The sequence below is a fragment of the Castor canadensis genome, chromosome 18 (genome assembly GCF_047511655.1).
Source record: "Castor canadensis chromosome 18, mCasCan1.hap1v2, whole genome shotgun sequence".
Classification (NCBI taxonomy): domain Eukaryota; kingdom Metazoa; phylum Chordata; class Mammalia; order Rodentia; family Castoridae; genus Castor; species Castor canadensis.
Genome location: NC_133403.1, coordinates 34,154,155 through 34,171,448, shown reverse-complemented (window position 1 = coordinate 34,171,448; position 17,294 = coordinate 34,154,155). Strand labels below are relative to the sequence as shown.

At 45.7% G+C, this 17,294-nt stretch overlaps 1 protein-coding gene across 1 annotated transcript; it reads left to right on the top strand.

Moving 5' to 3' along the window:
• Positions 1–5,367: 5,367 nt before the first annotated feature.
• Positions 5,368–17,273, top strand: Rfc5 (replication factor C subunit 5). Its single transcript, XM_020163448.2, has 11 exons — positions 5,368–5,507; positions 7,524–7,588; positions 8,146–8,282; positions 9,193–9,272; positions 10,030–10,103; positions 11,590–11,749; positions 12,387–12,468; positions 12,842–12,971; positions 13,523–13,600; positions 15,011–15,065; positions 16,015–17,273. The coding sequence occupies exons 1-11, from the start codon at positions 5,422–5,424 to the stop codon at positions 16,109–16,111; spliced, it is 1,044 nt and encodes a 347-aa protein (XP_020019037.1). The 5' UTR covers positions 5,368–5,421; the 3' UTR covers positions 16,112–17,273.
• Positions 17,274–17,294: the final 21 nt, after the last annotated feature.

Genomic DNA, 17,294 nt, shown 5'->3' with positions numbered 1-17,294 from the left:
GGCCAAAGGTGTCCTAGGAATCATCCATCTTCACCTGCCCATCGGAAATCTCAAGGCGATCCTTATTGTGTTTTGTTTGGCTCAGCGTTTGTGTGTTTGCTTGGTTGTAAATGTTGTCATTGCTAATTAACACTTAGCATATAGGAACTTCATATAAAATCCAAAATTGAGGTTTCTCTTGGAAAAGCAGAAACACAATAACAGGCAAACAGGTCTGTTACCAACAGTTGGTAACAGACATGTCCCTTGTGGTTGAGTGGACATTTGTGATACTTTGGGCAGCCAGTATCTGAACCTATCTCTTATTTTTGGGTGTCCTCTTGTCATCAGCCTTGGTGAGAGACTAATGTCACCTTCCACTATTGAAGGTATGTACAGTCATCCCTTGGTACCTATGAAGATTGGTTCCCAGACTCCCATGGGTACCAAAATCCATGGATGCTCAAGTGCCTAATATAAAAGGAAGTAGTATTTTCACATCCTCCCATAAACTAGATGATTTATGATACCCAGTCAATGTAAATGGTATGTAACTAGTTGTCATGCTGTTTTGTTAGAGAACAATGACAAGAAAAGTAAGTCTGGACATGTTTTGTACAGATGCAAGCTTTTTTAAAAAAAAAAAATTTCTGTGCTGGCAGAGTGGCTCAAATGGTAGAGCACCTGTCTAGCAAGTGTGAGGGCCTGAGTTCAAACTCTGACAAAAAAAACTATTTTCCATCTGTGTTTGGTTGAATCTCCCATGCGACTTGATGACTGACTACAAGGTGCTCACGAGCATATGACCCAGGCTGGGTCAGTTTGCCATGTGTCATGGGCTTATAAATGGGGTGCTGATTTTAGGAAGAACCCAGGACAGGAAATAATTGGTGAATTATTTCCAAGAAAGCCGCATCTGGTTTCCAGGGGCAGTGGGTGCTGTAGCAATGAGAGATTCTTCTCTGCCTTGAGTCAGTGGAGAAATTTTCACCTTGATTTCAGCTGCACAGCTGGTTGAGGCAGCTTAGAATTAGGGAAAGTTTGGGTTTCTTAGAAAACATTTGACTTAGTACTGCATTGCCGGTTGAATATTCCTCTCTTTCTCTGAGCCTTCTTTTCAATTGCAAATGTGTGTGTAGCTTATCCACACCCTAGCTCAAAGAAAACAGAAAACACCCTCAATCAGGGACCACCCACGCCCCTCTCCATTCCTCCATTATTGGTTGGGAATCACCAGGGTCCTCCTTTCCTGTATGTTAGCATAAGGGTTTTTTTGGTTTTAGTAAAAGTAACAGTAAAGTTTATTAGGAGAGGAATATGCTTTCAACAGACTGAAAGTGGGTTGTCTCTAGAGTGAGAACAAAGGGGTCAGGAGGAGAGAGAGAGAGAGAGAGAGAAAGAGAGAGAGTCATCTCCTGTTCCCCTCGAAGGAAATGGGAGCAAAAACTCCAGTCAGCATAAATTTTTAAAGCACCTGGAAAAGAGAAAGTCCTCTCTCCTCTCTCCTCCCTCCCCTTTCTCCCCTCTCTCTCCCTTTTGTAATTCCCTCCCTTTGCACCCATTGTTGAAGAATTTGGAAATCTTCAGATCACAGACTGTACTGTTGCCATTAACACTGTCTTTATTCCATTTTCCAAGCATAGTCCTCAAACCATCTCAAATCATAGCCCCATTTAAGCAAACTTTGAAATGACCTGTTCACCTTTTCTTCCTTGTTTCTGCTTTCTTCTGCCTTTTCTGCTTTTGAAGCCCCACCACCACTCTGCTCAGCCTTTCTAGTTCATAGATGGGATGCTGCTTGACTTAGGATTTGCTAATAAAAGCCAACTACAGGCTGGGCTTGGTGACTCATACCTGTAATCACAGGGAAGTGGGAGGTAGCGGTAGGAGAATCATGGTCTCAGGTCAACCAAGTCAAAAAGAAAGTTATGGAGGCCCCATTTCTCAATCAATAAGCTGGTTGTGGTAAGGCCCATATGTGAGCCCAACTACATGGAAGGCTGAGGTTAGATGAACTCCATCTTAGGCCAGCCAAGGCAAAAAAGCACCAGACCCTACCTGAAAATAACTAAACCAAAAGGCAGGTGGAGTGGGTCATGACTCAAGCCATAGAGTGTTTGCCTAGCAAATCCCAGTAATTAGCTACAATCAGTCATTCATTCATCAAGTAGTTATTGAGTGCTACCTTTGAACCAGGGAAATGCTGCAGGCATCAGGAGTGCAGTGGTGAGTCACTAAAACCTCTCCTCTCCGTGAGCTTACAATCTACACAATGGATGACTCCATCAATACAGACTATTATGTCACACAGAGGAATTTTGCATGCCAAGCAAACTTATTCCAGAGCAACCACTCTTAGTGTTTGAGAACCAACACCACCCAAGGTGCTAAGAGACTGAGGAAAGGCAGACATATCTAGGATTGCACAGAGTACAATTTATGGGGGGACTTACTGATGGATGTGTGGTCTAGGCTGCAGTAAGACCGCTGGATCCCCCAATTTGGATCAGAAAGAGGGGTATACTTATTATGGATTAGGAAAAAAGTGGCTTCATCCTGGCTGGAGGACACCTGGGTTATCTTAAGATAATATCAGAGTTAGGTGCATCTCTATAGCCAGGGTACAATTGGCAAGCCCCCAACAAGACTCTAATGGTTTGGTCTATTATAGAAACTCTACAGGCAAACCCAGCAAGGATTATTCAGGGGCAATCATGGCAGTTACCAGTCAAGATGGCTGCTACATACAAAGCTGTACACAGAATTTGAAGAGAATGTGTCTCAGTTTTGCTGAAATCTTCCAGGTCAAGCAGGTGACAGCATCAGATTGTAATGCAAATGCAATGTAATGTAGTAAGTTTGAGGCAGGCTAGAATGCCATGGGACTCCTCCTCCAGCCCCATGTAACTTATTCTGGGCACATCTCATGCTAAACACCTTATCTTTCCCAATGCTATTGTTTGCTGTTGTAAATTGTAAGACTAAAAAGCCTTGGGGTGATTCCACCCTGCCTATGTCTCAGAAGAAAGCATAAATATAAATCACACCCCATGCATATGGTTAAAAAACCTAAGCGTTAGCTTAAGTGCATGTTACTTGTTCACTGGGACCATCCAAACCCCTCCCCTCTTGCTGATTATTGGTAATCAAAAACTGCCCAGGTTTTTCCCCTCCCACAGGTTATCAAGGTTTTAAGCTGCTCCCTTTTCTCTCTGCTTCCCTCCCACCTGGTCCATTTGGCCAGATGGTGTTACATTGCTTTTTTTTTTTTTTTTTTGCGATACTGGGGCTTAAATTCAGGGCCTACACCTTGAGCCACTCCACCAGCCCCCCTCCCCCCCTTTTTTTTGTGATGGGTATTTTCCAGATAGGGTCTCCCGAACTATTTGCCCAGGCTGGCTTCAAACCCCAATCATCCCGATCTCTGCCTCCTGAGTCAGTAGGATTACAGGCGTGAGCCACCATTGCTTTTTGTGATGCCTTCCCTTACCTTTAATAAACTCTGCTACCTCCTTTCCTACATCCATGTGTCTTGCTTGGGTGCCTCCATGCTGGACACAAAGAATTTGGAAATCTGATCAGAGGTCATGTGACCCAACAAAAATTTGGCTCTTCCTGTGGTGGTTGAATAAAAGTCCAGGTTATGGCATAGTCCCCCCAGCCAATCCTTTTGGTTTTGTTCGGTATGAAAAGCTTTAAACTTTTATTTATTTTGTGGTACTGGGATTTGAACTTGGTGCCTTGCACTTGCTAGGCAGGCACACTACCACTTGAACCACTCCGCCATCCTGGGTAAGAAAAACTTTGAAACAAGGACATGATGGAGAATGTATTGAGAAGGGAGACCGGGCGCTGGTGGCACACCTATAATCCTAGCTACTTGGGAGGCCAAGATCAGGAGGCTCGAGGCCAACCCTGGACAACAAATAGGTCACAAGACACCATCTCCAAAATAACTAGAGCAAAATGGACTGGAGGTGTGGCTCAAACAGTACAGTACCTGCTTTGCAAGCACAAAGCCCTGTGTTCAAACCTCAGGCTCACCAAAAAAAGAGAAAAAAAAAATAAGGGAAAGAAAAGTAACAATGTGGTGTATGCCTTATATATGTTACTTTTCAACATCATGCTAGATAGATATTATTACTATGGTTGTTGTTATTTTTTGCCTTGTCGGGGATTGAACCCAGGGCCCGTGTGTGCTCATGAGTCATTATGATTAGAGAAGCAACCGGCACAAGACTCAGTTGGGGGGAAATTGTCATATTAATGAGCTGAACAATCGGTGCTGGAGTTGGCTTAGGGAGGAAGGAGAGTCGGCACTGTCCCCAAGGAGGGGGGACTGGGGGGGCCACCATAACGGCCATCCTGTATTTGCCTCTGTTCTACCCTGTTCCTAAAGCAAGTGATGTAATTGGATGAAGTACTGTAGCTGCCCCTGAGTCACACTGCTCGCCCCAGGGCATCCTCATCTCCTCCTAGTATTTTTGTCTTGTTCATTGTGTTCTTTTTATTTAATTTTTTGTGATACCGGGGATTGAACTCAGGGCCTTGTCCTTCGTGCTAGACAAGCATTAAACCATTTGAGCAGCACCCCTAGACACTTAGAGTTCTTTTTTAAAATAACTTTATTATGGATGTTATGCACCCTCATTGCTGGAAAATACAGACCAGCAAAAAAAGATGAAAACAAAAGTGGTTCCGAATTCCCTCACTTTGGGGAGGAAAAACACTAAAACTTGCATCCCAGTTCTCCTCAGGGTCTCGAGTCACAGGGATCCTGTTCTGCGCGTCTATTGTCTCTTTCCAATGTAAACATATTAATCCCACTGGAACTTTAATTTTTTGCTTTCATTCTAGAACCATTTTCTGTAGGTTGGTCTATAAATTTGATGGGCAAGGAACTTGGATTTGGGAAATAGGTGAGAGTTGTGTTTGGGATTTTCTCTTCCCTCTTTGGGGCCCGAAAGGTCGTGAGACTCTTTCTTCTTATGGGCGTCTTTGAATTATTTGTTTTATGCATGGTGCAGGGACTCGAACCCAGGGCCTCTTACAGGCCAGGCAAGCAATGTATCACCGAGCCACTTTCCCAGCCCCGGAATTGCTTTTTAACTCTGGCAGCTTTCCGCTTTTTGGCACGCAAGTGTTTGGACCTTGATGACGGTTGGGATTGGCGTTAATTTGTAACGATGGCTGGTGGCTGCAGGCGGCGGTCTAGCCTCTGCCTCTTCTTGGCGTCCAGAGAGCTGGGAGCAGGCTGGAGGGGCGGAGCCAGAGGGAGGATAGCGGCCAGCGCCTCCGGTAACTTAGCAACCGGCGCCTTAGCAACAGAAAGGGGGCGGGACTGGGGAGGAGGAAGTCGGAAGCTCAGGAGACCAGATCTCGCGAGAGTTTAATTTGCGCGCGAACTCTGAGACTGGGGTCCGCTGGCTTCGCGGCTGGCGGATGCACAGGTCTCGGAGCCTCCTTGGTTTCTCCGCCATGGAGCCGCAGCCGCAGGCCGCGACCGCCAAGATCAGGAACCTGCCCTGGTAGGAGGAGGGCCCGAGAGGGTGGGCGGGCGGGCAGTGGGGGGACCTTCGACCCCGCCGACCGTCGGCGGGCCGTGGCCAGGCTCCCCGGCGCCCTCGTTGGGTTTCCAGCTTTTGCCCAGCCATCGCCCCGCCCCAGATGCTGATGTGGAAAGTGGGTTCGGTCCATGGGCATCCGCCCAAAGGTTAAACGGCCTCTTCCCCTGCCAAAATTCCCATGTATCTCCTACTGAATTTCTAACCTAAAACAACTTTATTTTTATCGAGCGGCTTTCTCTTAGGCACTTTTAGATGCTTGATCCTCACAAACACCCTAAAAGGTAGTTACTGCTGTTATTTTGAATTTTACACACGATAAAGTGCATCTTAGCAAGGTTCAGTGGCTGGTGAAGGTTCGGGGCTAGAAAACAGGCTGGGATTTAAACCCTGGTCGTCTGAATTCAGAGCTTGCATTCTTAACCATCCTGATGCAGTACTGTGTCATCCTGATGCTTTGGAGGCTTGGTGGGAGGGACTGTTTGGACTGTCCCCACCCCAGCGGGGGGAGGGAGGAGAATGAAGAGGGGAGGAGGTTCATCTGATCAAAATATATTCTATGTATGCATGGAAATATCTCAGTGATCCCCTTGTCCTATCAATATATGCCAATAAAAACATTTTTAAACCACACGGGACTTGGCTTGGTTTAAAGTGTACAGTTCACTGGTATTAAGTACATTCTGAATGTTGTGCAACCATCCCAGTATCTAGTTTCAAAAAATTTCATCACCCCAAGTGGAAAGCTCATATCCATTGGCCAGCACTGCCCCTTCTCTCCTCCTACCTCTGGCAACCACTAATGGATCTTCCACCTCTATGAATTTGTCCATTTTGGCCATGTCATGTAATATGTGTGGCCTTTTGTGACTGGCTTCTTTCACTTAGCATAATGTTTTCAAGGTTCATCCATGTTGGAGCATGGATCAGTACTTAGTCCTTTTTTCTGTTTTGTTTTTTTTTTTGAGACTTTGTCTTACTATGTAGCCTATGCTGGCCCTGAACTCATGATCCTCCTTTCTGAGCCTCCCAAATGCTGGGATTACAGGTATGCACAACCATGCCTGATTTCTTTATTCCTTTCATGACTAAATCATTGCATTTTATGCATTCATTTGTTGATGGATATTTGAGTACGAGTTCAATGTCAAAGTCAATTTTGACACTGATTGAGCTTATAGGCAGATGTGTGGGAAGGTCAGATTAGAGTTGAACTCTTTTGTAGTACTGGGGGTTGCCTCAGGGCCTCTCATTTGCTAGGTTCTATTTCTTTTGCACTTTTTGTGTTGTTTTTGAAGTAGGGTCTCCCTTTATGGCTGGGCCAGCCTGGACTGCACTCCTCCTATTTGTGCTTGCTGGGGATGACAGGCGCATACCACCAGCACCCAGCCATTGGTTGAGATGGGGTCTCTTGAACTTTTTTCCTGGCTGATCTTGAACTGTGATCCTCTTAATCTCCACCTCCCAAGTAGCTAGGATTACAGACATGAACCACTGCACCCTGAAGAGCTTTTTAACCTCATCACTGTTGACATTTAGAGCCATATAAGGGGGTGCAGGGGACAGGGGAGCTGTCCTGTGCATTGTTGGATGTTTAACAATGTCCCTAGCACCTACCCATGACATGCCACCCTCTGCCCAGTTTAACAACTAACAGTGTCTCCAGATGTTCTCTGAGGGACAGAATCACCCCTGGTTGAGAACTACTCACTGGTCCATATTTAAACTTTAAGGGTTTCTCTTCCTCTTTTGTACCTTTTTCATACTTTTTTTTTTTAAATATCTTTATTCCTTTTTTTTCCCCTTTGGGCAGTACTGGGGTTTGAACTCAGAGCTTTGTGCTTGCTAGGCAAGCACTTTACTGCTTGAGCCATACCTCTGACTCTCTCTTCCTCTTTTAAATGGGATGTGAAAGGAGTCTCATAACAAAATGTTCCTGCATTTATATATGTTGTAACACATCCTTACTTTGTGTTTTAGGGTTGAAAAATACCGGCCACAGACTCTGAATGATCTCATTTCCCATCAGGACATTCTGAGTACCAGTAAGTATCATGTGTCCACTGCAGTCAGCCCTGTTGGAAGACCTGTATAAATTTCTTGGTGATGTTGTCTCTGCTAATAACGTTAAAGAATCTGAGCTTTGTAGAATGTGGCTTTAAGTTTCATTCCTGACAGGGTATGGTGGTGCATGCCTATAATCCCAACTACTATGAGGCAGAGATAGGAGGATTGCAGTTGGAGACCAGCCCATGCAAAATGTTAGTGAGACCCTGTTTCAAAAACAAGTCAGGCGTGGTGGCACAAGCCTGTAATTCTGTCTTCTTGGGAGGTGGAGGTAGGAGAATCAGGACTGGGCAAAAGCACGAGACCCTATCTGAAAAGCAAAGTAAAAGCAAAGGACTGGGGTGTGGCTCAAGTGGTAGAGTGCTTACCTAGCAAACACAAGGTCCTGAGTTCAATTCCCAGTATTAGAAAAATAGTGTCCATTCCTGCAGCTGTCCCTGATAAGGTTGAAATGCATTCAGCCCAACTCAGGAACCCACAGTTAGTGTGAGATTCCCAGAGAGTGACGGCTTCTCTCTTCCCTCCCCATCCTCAGTTCAGAAGTTCATTAGTGAAGACCGCCTACCGCACCTGCTTTTTTATGGCCCTCCAGGGACAGGAAAGACATCCACCATCCTTGCCTGCGCTAAACAGCTCTACAAAGATAAAGAATTCGGCTCCATGGTCTTGGAGGTGAACTGGATTTATTCTGACTACAGATAACTAAGGACTCCTGTCTCTTACCTTTAGTTCTGCTCTGTCCTCTGGAGACAGGTGTGGGGCTGGGCATTTTTCATGGCTGTTGTCAGCTTTTAGCAAACCCCCACTTTATTCGTTCAGTTGAGGCCCGTTCTGCTGTGCACCCCTCCGTGCCCACTGTCCACATTATGCCCCCACCATTCTTGCCTGTGGCTCCTGGCTGGAGTTGGCCAGTAGGGGTCCTGGTGAGGGCTGGAGGCAGGAAGAGAATGGTGCCTGGACCTGCACCATAATAGTGCTCTTCTCACAGCCCTCCCCAGGTACCCACGGCTGCTTCCTCTTTGAACCCCTTCACACTTGGAGGCGATAACAGATATCATCTAGCCCCTTGAACATCCTTTAAAATACCTCTTAATTCTCTTCAGTTACCGTATTTGGTATTGTTAGGACTGACTGATACTCTTAGACTGCAAAAATCTAAATATTGTCTTTCGCAAGAGAAACGTTTGGCTTACTTTTCTGACACGGGTCTCAGAACCTTGCTGTTTCTTGTGTTCACTTCCTACTTTGGTGAATCCAGTTTTGGTAGCTAACCTTTGCATCGTCTGCTCCGAGCAGAGGTGGTGTTGAGGGTAGCCCAGGCAATGTTTACTTTCCAACTTTATGTAGAGAGATGGTCCTTGAAGGGTGAGCAGAAAGAGCCATTCTCCTTTCAGAATGCGATGTGATGGGTTAGTGAGTTCTCAGTTCAACCGTGGTCTTGTTCATATCTTAATGATTCTCTTTTAGTTGTCATTAGGCCTGGATAACTAGTTTGCAGAGCTGATCAAAAGACACATTAAACCAAGGATCTGTAGATGGCAAACGATGTGTTTCTCATGAAGGATCTTTCTTCCACGTGCAGCTGAATGCTTCAGATGACCGCGGAATAGATATTGTCCGAGGACCAATTCTGAGCTTTGCCAGCACGAGGACAATATTTAAGTAAGGATTATTTGTATAATTTCTCTACCTAGAGATTTTGATCAGTGAGGTGATACAGCTTATTTTCTTAATCCTCCCCTTTGTCAGTTTATAAGGGTAAAACATGACTGTCATAAGCAGCCATGAATAAAATGAGGTGGAGGGAGGTGGTGAGAATATTACGTGCAAATATTAAGATAAACCATTACCTAAACCTGTATTAGCAGCCGTCAGGAAACCTAACTCCATATTAATGGTTAATTAAGGACTTGTTACATCCTAAGACTGGATGAGTTAGTTTGAAGTTAAACAAAAAATAAGTTGACACCAGGAAGAATAATTAGGATGGTGGTTTAAAAAAAAAAAGGCAAAGAGCTGTGGGCGTAAGTGAAGGGGGTGAGAAAAGCAGGTAGAGGGGCTGGAGTGTGGCTCAGTGGTGGAGCTTGAGTTTAGCATACGTGGGGCCCTGGGTTTGATCCCCACCACCACAAACAAAGCAAGCAGTGATCAGGTACTGTGCAGAGCAAAGAGAAGGACACCAGAGAACCTGACACAAGAAGCATACAGAAGTTAGACCTCGGTTCCCACCAAGAGTAAAAGGGTCGACGGTGTGGTAGGGCATGTTCTGTTTGTGTGACCACAGATGTCAGCTTTGGTCAGAGTTCTGGGAGAGGTGGACTTCTTTCTGCCTGGTGGCACAAACCTGAAGATGGAGGTTTGGGCCTTAGTGTTGAAGTGAGATTGAAGAAGTCCTTAGACATGTCGTTTATCTTCCTAGGAAAGGGTTTAAACTCGTGATCTTGGATGAAGCTGATGCCATGACTCAGGATGCCCAGAATGCCTTGAGACGAGGTAGGAAGAGCTGCTAAGTTCAGTGTGTTGTGATGAGTGCTGCAAAAGGAGACTTGGGAATTCGGGTGTGACATCCCAGGGTGGTGTGTTCTCCATATTTGTTCATCTTCTGGTTCACAGGACCCTCTGTATACCTCTGTCATGTACTTGATGATCCAGACACGAGAGCCCTGTGGCCAGGCTATTTCCTTTCAGCACTTTAAGGACATAGCCCTGCAGGGACTTTTAGATAGGACCATTCTCTAGCGTTTCACCCTTCTTTGCTACTGGATCAACTTCAGGTTGGGAACATGTGTCATTCAGGGGGTGGATATGGAAAGTCTTTTCTTTCTAAGCTGGTGGACATACCCTCAGATGCACAGCAGCCAGGAAAAGACTACATGGAGTATAATCTTTTGATAAAGTTGGTGTGATTTCACTAGACAAGTGAGAGCCCCCATGGGAAGGGGCAAGGACCCTGTGATTTATTTGCCTGTCATACAGGGCAAGTGCAGTTCATTTTGTTAAGGGACCCTTCTCATTTCTCAGTGGGATTCTGAAGGCATTGGCTGTGAGAACAGTTTTTAGTAGCTAGGAGGAAAGGAGTGGATCGCAGCGAAGGTTGCAGAGGAGGGGGAGAACATTAGGATGTCTTCTGGTCCTGGAAGCGTTGGCAGCCTGTCTTCAGCATCATGTCCTGCAGAGCAACTGACAGTCTGAGCAGATCCCTGTGCGAGGACACTGAGTCCTTGCAGACTGGCTCTTGTGTCTTGAGCATCTATCTCAGCTCTGGTTCTTGCGACTGTGAGTGTTCCAAGGCCTGCAGACAAGGGCAACAGAGAGTCTGCACAAACCCATCCTCTCCCCTCCAGAGAAGCAGAACATTGATTGTTCCCTGCCAAGTAGCAGCATATGCAAAAGGACAGTCTTGTCCTGGGACTCAGGTCTTAAGGGATGAGAGGACACGATCACCAGAACTGTGGCAAATCATTAAAAAAGGCTGTGTTATGTGAAATTTCATGAAGATGATACATCATTAGCTTCCCAAAAAGAGTGACTGGGCCGTGCTATAAGACCAGCTGTTTGGGAAATGGAGATAGGATAGAGGGCTGAGGCCAGTCTGGGCAAAGTGAGCATGAGACCCTATCTGAAAAACAAACTAAAAGCAAAAGGACAGGGGTGTCACTCAAAAGGGCCTGAGTTCAAACTCCAGTACTTTTTAAAAAAAAGAGTGCTCACATCCGGTTCTATTATTATTATTATTATTATTATTATTATTATTATTACTGGCAGCACTGGGGTTCGAACTCTGGGCCTCACGCTTGCTAGGCAGGCACTCTGCCACTGGAGCCGTTCCTCTAGCCTCTGACCTCCCGTCCTGAACACGCGGTGAGACCTTCTCTGGGCAAGCAGCCACTGCAGCATGAGTCCCTGTGCTCGGGATTTCTGGGTTCTTTGAAGAAGGGGATGGACTTGGATGTGACACAGTTTTGTTTTCCCTCACCAGTGATTGAGAAATTCACTGAGAATACCAGGTTTTGCCTCATCTGTAACTATCTGTCCAAGATCATCCCCGCCTTGCAGTCTCGGTGCACAAGATTCCGATTTGGTCCCCTGACGCCTGATCTCATGGTTCCCCGCCTAGAACATGTTGTAGATGAAGAAAAGTGAGTACACTGTTAGCAGGAAGAGCAAGGGTCCTGGGCCCTGGGGGATGGTTGGTTCACACTTAGCAGATCGCCTCGCACAGGGGAAGCCTGGGGAACTCTGGCTGCTGTCATTTTCTCTGGCATCTCATGGACAGTCCTCCTTGAAGCCATTTGATTTTTCTGATTCCATCCATCCCTGGAAGCGGTCCCAGCTTCTTCCTACTCTGTCATTGGAGACTGCACGCTGCTGAGTCCCTCCTGCAGATGCTCCAGCCTCTAGATGAGAAGGGAAGGTTCAGAGATGTCACATTCTGGGAACAGGATGGCAGGCGAGTGGCTGGCCCAGGCAGCTGCTTGCTGTCAGGGAGGTGCTTAAGCCCTGTGATCGTGGATCACACCAGAGAATAACTCACAGCCAGTTGCTCAGTGAAGGAGCAACTAGGCCCTAAATAAGGGTCTTTCTAGACGTGGGGTGGGCTGTGACTAAGAACTGGGATGTTTATGGGTGGTGTAGGTCAGGAGGATATTGTTCGCACTGTTCTTTTTCTCTCTCAATCTCATAAAGCCGCAATCATTCCAGGCCATCTCATTCCCCTTGGTGCATGCTTGTGCTGTTGGGTTGCTGTATAAATCCCTTTTGTTTGTATTCTGTCAGGGTGGATATAACTGAAGATGGAATGAAGGCCCTTGTAACTCTGTCCAGCGGAGATATGCGACGTGCTCTGAACATTCTGCAGGTACGCGCCCACTCAGCCAGTCTCCAGTCATTGCTTTGAAATTGATTTTCAAGAAAGACAACAGGACAACCAGTCTGTAAATTGAGAAAAGTAGAACTGGTAAGGCACCTATCATGATGTACCAGATCCCCGTCCTTTGTTTTGATTAATTGAAAGGATCTTTGTTGAGACTGAGGCAGGAGTAGAGAGGGATTCTGTAGCCCTCCCAGCCTGCCAGCACAGCCTCCTCTGATGAGGCCGCTCTTTCCAGTGTGAAGCACACAGAGTTCGTGTTGTAGCAGGCCCTTGTCACAACTTGGCGCACTAAGTTCTCCCTGGCCACCTGCAGTGTGGCAGCTGATAATGCCCTCTGGATCTTCCCCTATCTGTGTAGAGCACCAACATGGCCTTCGGGAAGGTGACAGAGGAGACTGTCTACACCTGCACGGGGCACCCACTCAAGTCAGACATTGCGAACATTCTGGACTGGATGTTGAATCAAGACTTCACCACAGCCTACAGAAGTATCCTTTCTTGTGACTGCTGTCACTCTTGTGACCGCCATCATCTGGAGGACATGAAGCTGGGGCTGCAGCCAGCACCTCTAACTTGCTGGAAGGGTGGCTGGCTGCTTGTGCTCTGCTCACCTTGTGGTGGGGATTGGTGTCTGTAGGGGGACCAGCTTCTTGTCTAGCATGCAGAGTTCCTCCAAATGGCTGCAGCCTGCGTGAGCTGAAAGCAACTTTGCTCATGGATGGAGAAAAGCAGTTCACGTGATTACTGTGACGACATGGTCAGCGTTAACTGGTTTTGCTGTGAAGGTAAAAGCTAGGAATAAGGTATGAAGCCTTTGGGGAATGCACTTTGCTGGGTTCTTACTAGAAGGAGCTACAACTATACTTTTTAGAAAGCCCTTAGTGAAGATAAAACAGGAAAACAGGAATCAGGGCCTTGTGCACAGCCTGGAATTGAAAGAAATGCTGTTGGGAATAAAAGCCCTGCTGTAAAGTTGCTTGCTGGGGTTTTGATTCATGAAGTTCTGGACCTGTTACCTTCACCTTAGCTGCTCCCCCAGATATCATGGAGCTGAAAACTCTGAAGGGGTTGGCACTGCATGACATCCTGACGGAGATCCACTTGTTCGTGCACAGAGGTAACACTTGTGCTCTAGTGAGAGGCTGAGGACATTCCCTGTGGGAAGGAGGGCAGCTGGAAAGAGAACACAAGGCTTTATTCTCTCTTACTTATTTCTGTAGTACTGGGGATTGACTCTGAGAACCTCCTACTAGACAGGTGCTCTAGCACTTGAGCCACACCCCCACTCCATAGGCTTCTTTCTTAAAGCGAAGAAACAGGAATGAAGAAAATGACCCTTTCTTTTTAGCAGTTCTGTCTTGTTGTTTAAAACTTTGTTCCAGCCAGGAGGCAGTGGCTCATGCCTGTAATCCTAGCTACTTGGGAGGCAGAGATTGGGAGGATCACTGTTGAAGGGCAGCCCAGGCAAATAGTTTGTATGACCCCCATCTCCAAAATAACCAGAGCCAAGTGGATTGGGATGTGCTCAAGCATTAGAGCACTCTGCTTTGCAGAGTTCAAAGCCCTGAGTTGAAACCCCAGTGCTACCAAAAAACTTTGTTCCAAAAACCCTTCTTTAGTCACTGGAATTGCTGTGTGAGTAAAAGGAAACTCCTGAGGACTAACTTTATTTCCTCCAGGGGTATGCATTTTATGGCAATGAGTAGTATGGTTTAATATACTTTGTTAAGTTTTATTTTGGTACTGGGGATGACACCAAGGGCCTGGGGCATTCTGTGTAATTTTTTTTTTTCCTTTTTGGTGGGACTGGGAGCCTTTCTAAGCACACACTCAGCCACTGTTCTCTTACCCAAAGTAATTTACCTGTCTCAAAGAGTACTTGTGCCCAAGGAAAGGGGGCAATGTATCTTGTGTAATCCAGAACAGACTCAAGGAAGCTACTTAAGCTCCATACTTTGTTTTGCATTCTGTGCAGAGAAATGAATTCAGCCTTGGCAGCACCTAGGAATCATCCCAGGCCAATTAAATCAGCCCTTGGGGGAAAAGACAGGCATCAGCATTTTGGGGGGTTCCCAGGTGGTCCCCCAGCAGCATTTTGGAGAAGCTTTTCTCTCAACAGCCTCCTGCAACTGAGAGGTTCTGTCAGCCAATGAGAACGTGTGTTTAGGCTTACTTTCAAAACTGGGACAGCAAGTGAGAACTCAGCTATTTACCTTGTAGAGCTGCCCAAAAAGGGCAGTCACCCTTGCTGAGTCTTCTGTGTTCTTAGGATCACCGTGGAATTGGCTCTATCTGTGTTTCTATTTATTTTAAAATTAACTATACTAAGAAGAATCACAAACTAGTAGGCAAAGCATATGAAGCCTACAGTGTTTTGACTTTCGTACTTCTGGATACTTGATGTTCAGACTCATACTTGCTGGGAGAAGTTCAGTGTGTCTGTCTGATGTTCAGGCTCCTTCTTTCCTCTCTGCTTTTTGATAGTGAGTCGCAGATCTTCACTCATTTGCTTTTGTTTTTCCCTCAGTTGACTTTCCATCTTCAGTTCGAATCCATTTATTGACCAAAATGGCAGACATCGAGTGAGTGTTTATTCTCCAATTTAAATCTCCCCCGCCCCTTCTTGCTTGGTTTTGGCTTTTTTGTCTACATGATTCACATACAGTAGTCTCTTGCTTGGGTGGTATAAAATGGGACATGAATGCTGAGTTGCTTGTGTTCAGGAGCGAGCACAAGCACGAGAATGCACGAGTTATGTATTGGAGCTGAGGGTCTCTTCTCAGACCCACGTTGGTTTTGCAGATGCTCTTGTAATTTTAGAGGCCTGCTTCACTTCAGACCTCTAGGTCATTTGGGGACAACCGGCTATCCAGCTGTTATTAAGGCATTTTGGCATACTGGAGCATATTGGGGAGAAAAGTAAACACCAACTCAATTTTCCACTTTGCCTGGCTCAGTAAACACTGTTATTAGCCCCCAGCGAAGCTGGCAACAGTCATTTAAGGGCACAGAGCATTGCGTTCAAACAAGACATCAGCATAGGCTAACTCCAGTTTGCTGTCACTGGTGTTCATGTGCACGAATTAGGTCACTATCTACCGCCTACATTGTGAATATGATTTTGCTTTCGATGGTTGGGCATTTAAAAGGTGCCTGATGAACCACCAACCCTCAGCCAAATTTCCCAGTGAAATGTCTTGGTTAAGAGGAAGGAGGCCTCCAAGTCCTCTTAATGCATCCTATAGATAAATAACCCTAATCACATGAATTCTGCATATTTAGAGAGAACAAAGTTAAATTCAGAACACTGCTGCTGTTGAGGCAGCAGTTTGAATCCAGTTTCTAAATCTCTGTTTAGGGCAAGAAGAAAATGTTAGGGGACACATAAACAAGACTGCTGTCCAGGGTAGATTTTTATTATCTCCTTGCCCCACCTTCAACAGATCATCAGCCTTTGCTCTCTCCTATTCTCTTACACAAAGGCAAGCATCGTAACAGTCCTTATTCTGACCTTGGGATGGTTTCTTTTAGGTATAGACTTTCTGTTGGCACCAACGAGAAGATTCAGCTGAGTTCCCTCATTGCTGCTTTTCAAGTCACCAGGGATCTGATTGTCGCAGAGGCCTAGATGCTCCAAGGCCTGTTTACCACATTTCGGGTGAAATGCTGCCTGACCACAAGATGAGGCCATGACATCACCTGTCTTGGAAAACTCTGTCGCATGGATGGGCAGATATTTAAATAATACTGCCTGTGCCTGTTTGGACCAGGAATGTACAATTGATTTTGGTGTATAACTGCCCAGCCCATCTGTCTTTTATAAAAGAAAAAAAAAAAAAACTTTTTGGCATTAAGGTCTTTACCCTTCAGTTGTTTAGATGACAAGAAATTGGCCTACCTCATTTTGGTCTGGAACCTAAGGTTTTCATATCAGATATGCTTTAATAAGTGACTTCTGACCCAAGGTAAAAAAACATCTCCAAAGTTATTCATGAGTGTAACCTTTGGCACTATCTCTGTATCTACTTTAAAGAAGTGCTGAGGAATTCCTGGCCAAAATTACTGTATTACAAAGCAGAGTGAACTGTCTTACTTTCAAAATGGGTCTTTTGCCTGGTGTAGTGGTACAGGCCTATAACCCCAGCACTCAGGAGGTGGAGGGCGAATCTTTAGTTTGAGGCCAGCCTGGGCTGCATAGCAAGTTCCAGGTCAGCCTGAATGACATAGCAAGACTCTGCCTACAAAACACCCTGGTCTCTTATTTTCTGCGGACTCCCAAGTTGTGGTGTGGACCACAGGAAAAACTATCAAGAGTTAGCCTTTGAAATTGTGCCTCTGCGGGCCAGCAGTTGTGTAAATTTGCACGGTGCGGGAGAGTGTGTGTCAGTAGACCTGACTCTAACCTGAAGATGCTGCAAGGGTTGGGATGGCTGTACAAATGCAGCAGTCTAAGAGCAGCTTTGCTGCATTTGTGTTAAGTGCAAGTGACTTCCTTTTTTTTTTTTTTTGGTGAGACTGGGGTTTGAACTCAGGACTTCACACTTAAAAAGCAGATGCTTTACTGCTTGAGCCACACCTCCAGTCCTCAAGTGACTCTTCACCAGTGATAAAGATGCTGACTTGTCTAACTTGTATTTATTTTAAAGCCTTCTGACATCAGAGAGAAACTTTCTTTGGAGGCTGTTCTTTATAAAGCATCAAATCTTTAGCTTGGCCTCAACTTAACCATGCTTTGACTTACAATTTTTAGACTTTACGATGGTAAAAAAGCAATATGCATCCTGTAGAAATCGCATTTCTGGTGTTGGTCT